The 12,151-nt window shown below is 36.1% G+C and overlaps 1 protein-coding gene across 3 annotated transcripts in view; it reads left to right on the forward strand.

The window, feature by feature from the left end:
- Positions 1 to 12,151, forward strand: part of NIPBL (NIPBL cohesin loading factor) — a 190,716-nt gene that overhangs the window by 143,536 nt on the left and 35,029 nt on the right. For all 3 annotated transcript variants that reach the window (XM_082650635.1, XM_082650636.1, XM_082650637.1), the window contains exons 30-32: positions 1,556 to 1,690; positions 2,448 to 2,546; positions 3,372 to 3,425. In XM_082650635.1, coding sequence (XP_082506761.1) covers positions 1,556 to 1,690; positions 2,448 to 2,546; positions 3,372 to 3,425 — 288 coding nt within the window. The remainder of the gene's footprint in view (positions 1 to 1,555; positions 1,691 to 2,447; positions 2,547 to 3,371; positions 3,426 to 12,151) is intronic.

Raw genomic sequence — 12,151 nt, forward strand, 5'->3', positions numbered from 1 at the left:
ATGATAAGAGTTTATTTTATCACCTTTAGCCCAGCATTAGAATACAGTGGGACTGAGAGTTACAGATAATTTCATCTTCAACTAGCATAAAATCTTGATGGAAACAAAGAATTTTAAGGAAAGAGTGGAAGAATTTTTTCCATTTTAGTGCCTCACTCTTTTCAAGAGTGAAAGACAAACTCCTCAGGATTTTCAGATATAATGAACTCTGACAGTGTCTACCTTAGTAATGTATCCTAAAATATTTTCACAATTGCTAAATTGCATAATGGAAATAATTTTACAGAATAACTGTTCAATGCTTTTTATTTATTTTAAAAATGCTTTAATTATGAAAACTTGTAAAGTTAAAGAAAAATATTACAATGAACAGCCAAGTATCCACCACAATATTTCACCTCTATTTTTTTTAATATATAAATTTATTTATTTATTTTTGGCTGAGTTGGGTCTTCGTTGCTACACACAGGCTTTTTCTAGTTGTGGCAAGCGTGGGCTACTTTTCATTGCAGTGCGTGGGCTTCTCATTGCAGTGGCTTCTCTTGTTGCAGAGCATGGGCTCTAGGCACACGGGCTTTAGTAGCTGCGGCACGCAGGCTCGGTAGTTGTGGCTCGTGGGCTCTAGAGCACAGGTTCAGTAGTTGTGGCACATGGGCGTAGTTGCTCCACAGCATGTGGGATCTTACTGGACCAGGGCTTGAACCTGTGTCCCTTGCTTTGGCAAGCGGATTCTTAACCAGTGCACCACAAGGGAAGTCCCTCATCTCTATTTTATGTAGAGTATTCTCTAGCTCTTTTTTACACATATCCACCATGACATTGACTAATTTAAAAAGGCCAAGCCAGAGACTTCGCTGGCAGTCCAGTGGTTATGACTTTGCCTTCCGATGCAGGGGTGCAAGTTCCATCCCTGTTCAGGGAGCTAAGATCCCACATGCCTTGGGGCCAAAAAACCAAAAGATAAAACAGAAACAATATTGTAACAAATTCAATAAGGAATTTAAAAATGTTCCACATCAAAAAATCTTTTAAAAAAAGGAAAATATCATTAAAAAATAAATAAATAAAAATAAAATAAAATGGCCAAGCCAGTATTGTTATTTCCTCATGGTTTTTTTCATTTAATCTGTTCCTTTGTTTCTTATATTTACTATAAATCATAATATAGTGACAATGGTTTGAAAGAGTTAGGTTAAACATTTTTGTTAAATATACTTCATATGCTGTTTAAGCGCCAGACACTGTCCTAAAAGTTCCATGTTTGTTATCCCATTTAATTTTGGCAAGCTTATACTCTAGTCTTGTGTTCAGTGCCATTTCGTATTTTTCCATGTATTAGATACATTTTAAAAGCAAAGACAACATAATAAAATAACTTAAATTTATAGTAACATTAATAAAAGAGCATATAAAAAGGAAATATATAGACCATGTTTATCATGTTAATAAATAGTGTATATACTGCTTGTTGGTATTTTCTGATTTCATTTTACCAAATTTCCCACACCTAAGCATCTCAATTTTTCTGATGTTTAAAATACCTTTCTATTCCTAGGATACTGGTATCAGTGTCAGAAAAAGGGTAATAAAGATTCTAAGAGACATCTGTATTGAACAACCAACATTTCCAAAAATTACAGAAATGTGTGTAAAAATGATTCGCAGAGTGAATGATGAAGAGGGTATTAAGGTGAGATAAAAATGTTGACTACTTTAAATTTCATTTTTTAATTAATGTTTTAAATAATTTAAATGTTTATTTTATATAAATTTTGTTAGTTTACATATATATACTTTAAAGTGAATCATTTTAGATTATAAATTCAAGAAAAAGACATACTTATATATTTTTATTTCTAGATCTGGCATTAATTAATAAGATCTGATCTTAACCAATTTAGCAATTATAATATTTAATATCATTGTAGAGATTGCATTGTATATATGTAGTTTATTATCAAGTTAAATTTATTTTGATTTTCAAATGGTATATGCTTGGTTTTCTAAATTAGTAAATACTTTGTTGAAAGTTTAATCCTGAGTTCATTAGTGAATTTACGTATATATGATTGTCCCTATATTTCTTTTGGGGGTTTTTTCTTTTGTTTTTTAACAACTTCTCCCCCAAAAGTAGAAAAAATGTGTTTTTAGTTTGATTAAAAGCATTTGAATGTGTACTCTCCAGAAGTTCTATACTAGGCATCGTATTACCCATTTAAAATCATTGCCAAGTTGAAAAATATTATAATTTTTGTAAGTTAATTGCTGATTTAAAAAAAAAACTGAGGATGTCATACCAGTAGTTTCTGGTAATTTGTGTTTTGTTTAGTTATTTATAGGTTTTTTTTTTTTTAATAGTTCTGTTTTGGGCTTTAATGAGAATTGGGGGTTAAGAATTTTGCCACATTCATTGTAGTTACTTAGTTTGAAATTTTTCTTTCTTCTAGAAATTAGTAAATGAAACATTCCAAAAACTCTGGTTTACTCCAACTCCACACAATGACAAAGAAGCAATGACAAGGAAAATTTTAAATATCACTGATGTGGTAAGAAGGACTGGAACAAGGGTGGTCCCTGTGGATGCAAACCTCATTGAGGTCTGCCTTGTCTTACAAAGGGAGAGACAATGACAAGATATTTGGTTATTCTCTACTGCATCCCTTCCTTTATATTTCTGGATGTACTCAAGGGATGCAAATAAGATGAGAGTGTTGTTTTCACCTAGCCCCACTTGTTGGCATCCACTGAGTTAAGCGCTGATATTAAAATTCTCCAGATTCTTCCAATGATTGAAAACTGAAAGGGAAAGGAGAAGTGGGTAAAAAGATAACAATAACCCATGGATGGCAACCTGAAATGAGATAGTAATTTCTACCTTTTTCAGAAAACATGAATTAAGATTAGTTTCATTATGTTTAATTATACACATAAGCCTCAATTTTTCTTGACCCAGAATACTGTTCATGTTTTGAACATAAGAAATTTTATATTATGGATTACATGATCAACTCTGTTTCACTAATGTCTTTAAATCTTCTATCTAGAAGGAAAATACGAAGCAAACATTTCCATTTTTATTGTTTTTAGACCTTACAGATTTTTCTGATAGTATGTGATTCAATAATACTGTTCAGAATGTATACCATTTTTAAAATTTCAATACATTAATTTCTTGAATGTCTTCTAAGATATTTTTAGAATAAAGTTCTTTAACATGGTGAATTATTGGCTCACTGAAAAAATAGTTTACTCTAAAAATAATTTTTTTAATTTAGAACTTTGGATATTTATATACTTGAGGCTACAGCATAGCAAAAGTATATTTTAAAGTAAATTTCTAACTTTGATAGCTTCACCATTTCTCCCCTTAGGTTGCAGCATGCAGAGATACTGGCTATGACTGGTTTGAGCAACTTCTTCAAAACGTGAGTTTTTGTAGACTTTATGATTTAAAAGAAGTTTTTCAGTTATTTTTTAAGTATATACTTTGTGGTAGGGAAAATTTATTTCAATATATTAAGCTGAATGTTTTGGTTAATATCCCTGTTTAATGAATTGTTCAATTGCTTGCTACAAGTAAGTTTTCTAAATCACTAATATTGATATTCTGTCTTCCCATCCTTCTAGATAATTTTTTTATCCCTTTAATCTAGATGATAGACATGAGATCTATAAATAGGTATATAGATTACATTAAATATATATTTACATTATTTGACATGTTATAAAATATGTAGAATTTCCTATAGTAGTGCAGGATTAAACCACAATTAGTGTTCTTTAAAAATTTTGTAAATTGAAATGTGAATTTTTTTTATTTAAGAATTTTCAAATAGATAGAAGTACTCATCACCCAGCTTCAAAAATTGTTAGCACTTTCCTAATATCTTATTTATCTCTGTCCCTCCCCCATCTTTTTTTTTTTAATTTTTTTTTTTTTGGCTGTAATACCTTTAAAGAAAATCCCATACTTTGTATCATTTCACCCATAAATACTTTAGTATTGATCTCTAACAGAAATGACTTTTTAAAAAATAACCAGAATATCTTTATCATCTATATCAAAATAAATATTAATAAAATTATTTCCTAATATTTAATACCTTGTCGATGTTCACATTTCCCTGATTGTCTCAAAAATGTATTTTTATAGTTGGTTTGCAGTTGCTTTGGTTGACATGGCTGTTAAGTCTTAGTCTATAATAGTCAACCCTTCACTCCTTTTTTCATGCCACTTAACATGTTTTCCTGTAGAGTGTCCCACATTCTGGATTTCATAGACCTCTTCTTTCTGGTGTCATTTAAGTTGTTCCTCTGTCCACCGTTTTTTTCTGTAAACTCTTAAGTTAGATCTAGAGGTTTACTAATACTGAAGTTCAGTTTTAGGAGTATAGACAGAAATACTTCACAGGCAATGCTAAATATTATTGCCTCACATCAAGAGGCACATAATGTTTGGTTGTTACATTTTCAGTGATTTTGATTGCCTGGTACATCTGTTATACAGTCTTTCAGGACTGGTTTTAAATGATCATTACCTAGATTCATTATTTTCAGTAGAAGTTGCAAAACACTGATTTTTTTTCTAGTTATTTGATTTATTCCATATTAATTAGCAAGGATTCTTCTTTAAAGAGGAATTTTGTCCTAATATTTGGCTACTGTAAAATATAGTTTGTACAGGAAGGGCAGGAGAAATACTTTATTCTTTTCCATTACTTAATCAAGTTTCAGAATAATGAGTTTTCCTGTCAATATCAGTGTGAACTAAAAGATTTTTGTATCTCTGTATTTTAATTTATTGCAATCATAATTCTTTTTGAAGCTCAAATTGTCCCGTGTTTGCCCAGTGGTAGTCCCTTCAAATGGATCTTGTATTTTTGGTATAAACTCATTATTCTTTTGTAGCCTGATTACTTTCTGCCTCTAAAAGATGCCCCAGACTCAACTTATACATTTTCTGTCCCAAACCTGAAATCAACCATTTTTCCAAAGAGCCATGAATCCCTTTGGTGGGAATAATCTGGGTGCTGTGGATGTTCATTGCTAACAGGTTATCATAGCTTTGGGCCTTTTCAGAGGATAGAGCTAAAAGATATATATTTCTTAGAAAGAAAAACATAAATCAAGAATTTATATTGTTTTTTTTTTTTTTTTTTGCGGTACGCAGGCCTCTCACTGTTGTGGCCTCTCCCGTTGCGGAGCACAGGCTCCGGACGCGCAGGCTCAGCGGCCACGGCTCATGGGCCCAGCCGCTCCACGGCATGTGGGATCTTCCCGGACCGGGGCACGAACCCGTGTCCCCTGCATCGGCAGGCGGACTCACGACCACTGTGCCACCAGGGAAGCCCTGTATTGATATTTTTAATTCAAATTTAAGATTATGAGATTCTGCTTCTTTGATTTTATTATTTCCTTTAGGCTAAAAATCTTATTTCCAAGGAAATGGACATAATTTCCTATTTGCTTTGCCCTACTATATTGACAGTAAGATTACTGGATACAGTTTAAGATTTTTTTTTTTGCATTTCTTTTTATCTGTAGCTCACTAAACATATACCATTAAAAATCTATCATGAAGTAATTTTTTCTGTTCGATTATGTCAACAATTTACTATCTGTTAAGTCTGTTTACTTTTTTATTTTTAATAATACTTTTAGTAATAAAACTGTATTTAGCAATATTTTTAACAATCAATCAAAATTATTTTATTGAGGCATAATTTACATGCAGAAATATTCACCAGTTTTAGGTGTACATTTTGATTAACTTTAGTAATTATTTACAGTGATGTAAAGAATATCACTCTTAAAAGCTTCCTTGTGCCTCTTTGTAGTTGATCCTCTCCCCTTGGTCCTTGGAAGACACTGATTCACTTTTTGTCACTACAGTTGTCCCTCTTGTAGAATTTCATATCAGTAGAATCATACAACATGTAGTCTTTTGTGTTTGACTTCTTTTAACTAGCAGAATGTTGCTGGTGTATTAATGTTTTATTCCTTTTTATTGCTGAGTAGTGTCAATAGTATGGATGTATCATAATTTCTTTATTCACAAATTTATGGACTTTTGGGTTGTTTTCAGTTTGGACTATTATGAATAATCCTGCTATGAATATTGGTGTGCAAGTTTTTGTGGGGATAGGTGATTTCATTTCTCTTGGGTAAATTCCTGTGATCGTAGTTGTTGGGTCATGTGGTGAGTGAGAAACTGCCAAGCTGTTTTTCCAAAATGGCTGAACCATTTTGCATTTCCACCAGCAATGTTCCAGTTGCTCCACATCCTCACCAGTACTTGGTATTGTCATTCTTTTTAACTTTAGCCCTCTGGTAGTATGTAGTAATATGTTGCTTTTAAAAAAATTTTAAGATGCCTTTTTTAAGCATCCTCATGGTGTTTGCCTCTGTTATCCAGTCTGTAATATCTTCGACTCTCTTCATCAGTCATCTTCCATTTTATAATTTTACATGATATATTTGACATCCTTTCCCTCCTAAGTCAAATAATTAGCTCTATATTATAGAGCCTTATGACTGTCTTAGTTATATTTATGTCAGCCATTCCAAAGGGGCATAATTCCTAGAAAACTCTACAACAACGTTTCATGTGATAATTGTAATAAAAGTTAAAGTAAGAATTAAGTATAGCTATCAGAAATGTCATTAGTTAGTATTAATAAAAAGAATCTAAGATAATATCCCTATGTGTTATTAGCAAGTTGAAAGTAGAAAAGAGAACACTAGATTTATAATCTCTTAGTAGTTTTATATTCTTTATATCTTTACTCTCTAGTCCTCTTTTAGTTCATTGCTTTCTGTTGCTCCCTATTCATTGCTTTCCTCCTTTAGTTTCTGCCAACAATTTAGTTTACCAAAATGACATTGTGACTTTCTGATACAGTCATTAGACTAGCAGAGTTTAGTTTAATGAAATAAAGAAAACTAAAAAATATTTATATAAATACATCTGATGGAGATATAACCACTCTTAGCAGTTGTAACAGCACTGTGCATAAATTTTAAGAGAAGCTGGGAAGGATACATAGAAGGGACTACTGGAATTGTTTGAAATTCTTGAATCAAAAATAATTAGCACTCTTACTGTTTCCACATGGATTCATGTACACACATTCCATTCTGTCCAATTTCAGATATTTCCCATTATTATTTTTATGTTGGGTCGGCTTCGTATAGATCAGTGATTCCCAATTCATGGAATATGATTTCCTAGGCAAACTTGAAGTACTACATGAAATAGCTTCATATTTACACAGGCATCAAACTCTGTCCACTAAGTACATACACACATTTTGTAAATGTATGGAAATTCAATTCCCTTATAACTTAATGAATTCATAGCTTTTTTGTGATTTTTTTTCCAGTAGTATGTGAAAGAAAAAGTTCTATCATGAAAGTCCTTACATTTTTTTTATTTCTAAAAAGTGGTTCAATTAATTTAAACCACTGTCATAGCCTATGGTGGGTACACAGAATTAATTTTACAGAGCCACTCATTGTCATCGTTTATGATCTAAGACTACAGCCTTTTTTTAGTTTACAAGAAAATGCAGGCAATGAAAAAACTTGAATAAACTATATTTCATCTGTTCCTGGCCTTTGTAGTCCAAAACAAGATCTCCTTCTTGAAGTTTACAATCAAATACTCTTATTGCCATCAATCAGTGAATGAATAGAGAAACCGATATATCCATACAATTTGATAGTGCTCCACATCATAAAGGAACAGACTGCCGATACATACAGCAACATAGACGGTTAATGAAAACACTGCAGAATGAAGGAAGCCTTACACAGAGGAGTACATACTCTAATTCCATTTATATGAAGTTCGAGGAGAAGCAAAACTAATCTGTATTGGAAAAAATCAGAGGAGTGATTGCAGGGGTCAGGGATTGACTCAGAAGGGACATGTATTAGTCATGTTTCTCCAGAGAAACAGAACCAACAAGATACTGAGAAAGGGAGACAGATTTATTATAAGGAATTGGCTTATGTGATTATGGAGGTTCTTAAATCCCACAGTCTGCCGTCTGTAAACTGGAGACCCAGGAAAGCCCCTAGTATGTAGTTTAGTCTGTGTCCTAAGGCCCGAACCACGGAAGCTGATAGCGTAAATCCCAGTCCAAATGTGGGAGGAGACCAATGTCCCAGCTCAAGTACTCAGAAAATGGTTGGATTCTCCCTTCCTCTACCTTCTGTTCTATTCAGCCTCACCCACATTGGAGAGGGCAGTCTCCTTTGCTGAGTTCACGAATTCAAATGCTAATCTCATTTAGAACCACCTTTACTCACCAACACATCCAGTAATAATGTGTAACCAGATAACTGGGCATCCCTTGGCCCAGTCAAGTTAACACTTAGAATTAACCATCACAGTTCTACCCTTTGTTAACTTGGTACCCATATACATCTACTTAAACCATACTAAATCTCCAAATAAAGACAATAACAAGGTCATGGTTCTACCTAACATGATACAACTATCATGCATGTAACCAAAAATGCACCAACCCCTTCCCCAGAAGAAGTCCTTGAGTGATGTTTACTCTTCTTGATATCCCATAATTTAAGTACTGTGATGTCAGATTAACAACATTTAAATACTGTGATATGAAGTCAGTACACTTTATGTTATGTGATAAAGGAATAAGCGGGGGGTGGGGAAGAAAGATATTTTCTCACTTTCCCTCTCCCCCACCTCTGTACACACAACACACACACACACACACACGCACACACACACACAAATGTATTCATGACAAAATAAGTAGGAAATACTCATGGCAATTGAAGTCCTTATTTCTATAACTGGTAATGTGATCACAGCTGGTATAATACTAAGAGATGGCCTAAGGGATCTCTTGTATTCCAGACATACTCTTCCGTACCTCCATTATAGAGTAGTACTCCAGTTTCTTCTTGGTAGTCAGGATCAATCACTCCATCCAGAACCCTAACTCCCTTCTTTGTTGTTGATTCAGAAGCATGAGGAGCACACAGTAGTTGGGTGACAGTACTAACTTTCAGTTCAGTGGGATTATGGTTGTGTTTCCTGGTAGAAACATTCCCTCTCTAGAACCTCTCTCTAAGCCAGCAGAGCATAAAGTAGATGGAACAGAAGCAAAAATTTTGCTAATGGGTCACTAGGGGTAATAGTGAGTGATGCCCCTCAAATTTCCACCTCTTGATTCCTGGACTAATCCTGGCTATGGACTAAACAGCACCATGTATCAGTGCTGACTCAGAGCATAAGAGTCTGCTGGAGAATCTTGCCTGAGCCATTGCAGGATATTGCCACCTATCTGGTGCCGTAACTGAATCTTTAAAGGGACATTCCACATTCTATCAAGTCAGCTGTTTCAGAATAGTCAGGAACATGAGCATGGGCTCGTTGCTACACTTCTTTTGCTGTGAAGTGAGTTTCTTAATCAAAAGCAATGCTGTTGGGAGTACCATTATGGTAGATAAGGTATTCTGTAAGTCCGCAGGAGATAGTTTTGGTAGAAGCATTGCCTGCAGGAAAGGCAAATCTGTATCCAGAGTGTCTATTCCAGTAAGAACAAAATGCTGCCTCTTCCATGATGGAGGCAGTCCAGTGTAATCAACCTGCCACCAGGTAGCTGGCTGATCACCACAGGAAATCATTCCATATGAGGGACTCAGTGTTGGTCTCTACTGCTGGCAGGTTGGGCACTCAGTGGTAGCCATAGCCAGTGTGGCCTTGGTGAGTAGAAGTCCATGTTGCTGAGCCTATACATGGCCTCTATCTCTGCCACCATGGATAGTTTGTTCATGAGCCCATTGGGTGATGACAGGAGTGGCTGGGGAAAGAGGCTGATATCCTCAGAGAAGGTATCTGCAGAACAGGTCATCCTATCCACTTGATTTTTAAAATCCTCTTCTGCTAAGGTTACCCTTTGGTGAACATTCATGTGGGATATAAATATTTTCATGGATTTTGCCCATTCAGAGATGTCTCCACATGCCTCTTCCCCAGATTTCCTTATCAACAAGTTTTCAATCATGTTCCTTCCAAGTCCCTGACCATCCAGCCAAACCATTGGCCATGACCCATGAATCAGTATATAATCACACATCTGGTCATTTCTCCTTCCAAGCAAAGTGAACAACCAGATGCACAGCTTCAAGTTCTGCCCAGTGGGAAAATTTCTCTTCACCACTGTCCTTCAGGGATGTCCCAGAAAGGAGTTGTATTGCTACAACTGTCCACTTTTGGGTGGTACCTGCATATTGTGCAGACCCATCTATAAACCAGGCCCAAGTCTTCTCTTCCTCTGTCATCTGACCCTAGGGTCTTCCCCATGGTCAGCTGAGGCCATAGGTGCAAGCTGGGAGAGAGAAGGTAGTGTAGCAGAAGTGGGAACCACAGGCATTTAGGCCATTTTTTCAAGTGCCCCTTAGCCTGCTCTGACCTAATCATGTATATACCACGTACATTTGATAATAGAGTACTGCTTTTCACACCCAACTTTATGGCTTGGTGAGTCAGAAAACACCCAGTTCATGACAGATCGGAATGCATGATAATTTGGTGGCCCATGGCTAGGCATTCAGTATCTACTGAGGCCCAGTAGCATGCCAAGAGCTATTTCTATGGAGGATGGCAAGCCTTTGCTCCGAAATCCTAAGGGCCTATACTGCAGTTCACCTATGGGGGCTTGCCAAAGACTCCAAACAGCATCCCTGTCTTCCATTAACACTTCAAGCACCACTGGATCTGCTAGATCATATGGCCCAAGTGGCAAAGCAACTTGCACAGCAGCCTGGACCTATTCCAGAGCCTTTTCTTCTGTTCTGGGCCCCACTCAACACTGGCAGCTTCTTAGGTCACTCAGTAAATGGGCCAGAATAATATACCCAAATGAGGAATTTGTTGCCTCCAAAATTCAAAGAAACCCACTAGATTTTGAGTCTCCTTTTTGGTTATAGGAGGGACCAGATGCAACATCTTATTCTTTACTTTACAGTGAATATCTCAACATACCCCACACCACTAAGCCCCCAGGAATTTCTTTGAAGTAAAAGACCTCTAAATTTTTGTTGGATTTATTTCCCACACTTTGACACGCGCATCTTACCAGTAAGTCTAGTGTAGTTGCTACTTTTTGCTTACTACATACAGTCAACATAATGTCATCAATGTAATGGGCCAGTGTGATATCTTGTTGAAGGGAAAGATAATCAAGAACATGCAAACTAAATTATAATGTATGGCTGGAGAGTTAATATACCTCTGAGACAGGGCAGTGCAGTGTATTGCCGGCCTTACCAGCTAAAAGCAAACTGCTTCTGGTGGGCCTTTGACAGAGATGAGAAGAAGGCATCTGCCAGATCAGTAGCTGCACACCAGATCCCAGAGGATGTGTTAATTTGCTCAAGCACTGATACGTCATCTGGTGCAGCAGCTACAATGGAGTCCCGACCTGGTTAAGCTTATGCTGATTCACTGTCATTCTCCAGGATCCATCTGTCTTCTCAGGCCAAATAGGCAAGTTGAATAAGGATGTGGTCGGAATCACAACCCCTGCATCCTTCAAGTCTTTGGTGGTAGCACTAATCTCAGCAGTCCCTCCAGTGATACAGTATTGTTTTTGATTTACTATTTTCCTAGGTAGAAGCAGTCCTAGTGGCTTCTAGTTGGCCTTTCCCACCACAATAGCCCTCACTCCATTGATCAAAGAACCAACGTGGGGATTCTGTCAGCCTGTGAATAAATCTATTCTAATTTTGCATTCTGGAACTGGTGAAATAACCAGAGGATGGGTTTAGGGACCCACTGGACTCACTGTGAAACAGACCTGAGCTATACCTTCATTGATCATCTGACCTCCATAAGCTCCTACTCTGATTGGTGGGCCACAGTGATGTTTTGGGTCTCCTAGAATTCGTGTCAGTTCAGAGCCAGTGTCTGGTAATCCCTAAAAGGTCTAATAATTTTTTTCCCCCAATGCACAGTTAACCTGGTAAAAGACTATAGGTTCCTTTGGGGAAGGTTGGAGACAGGATTAACAGTATAAATTTTCAGTAGTGCATGGAACTCCTTCCTCAAGAGGATTCTTCAAAGAATGCTGTGGATTGAATCTTTGTTGAATCTTCAACATAATGTTGA

The sequence above is a fragment of the Grampus griseus genome (assembly GCF_964374135.1).
Source record: "Grampus griseus genome assembly, chromosome: 3".
Taxonomy (NCBI): domain Eukaryota; kingdom Metazoa; phylum Chordata; class Mammalia; order Artiodactyla; family Delphinidae; genus Grampus; species Grampus griseus.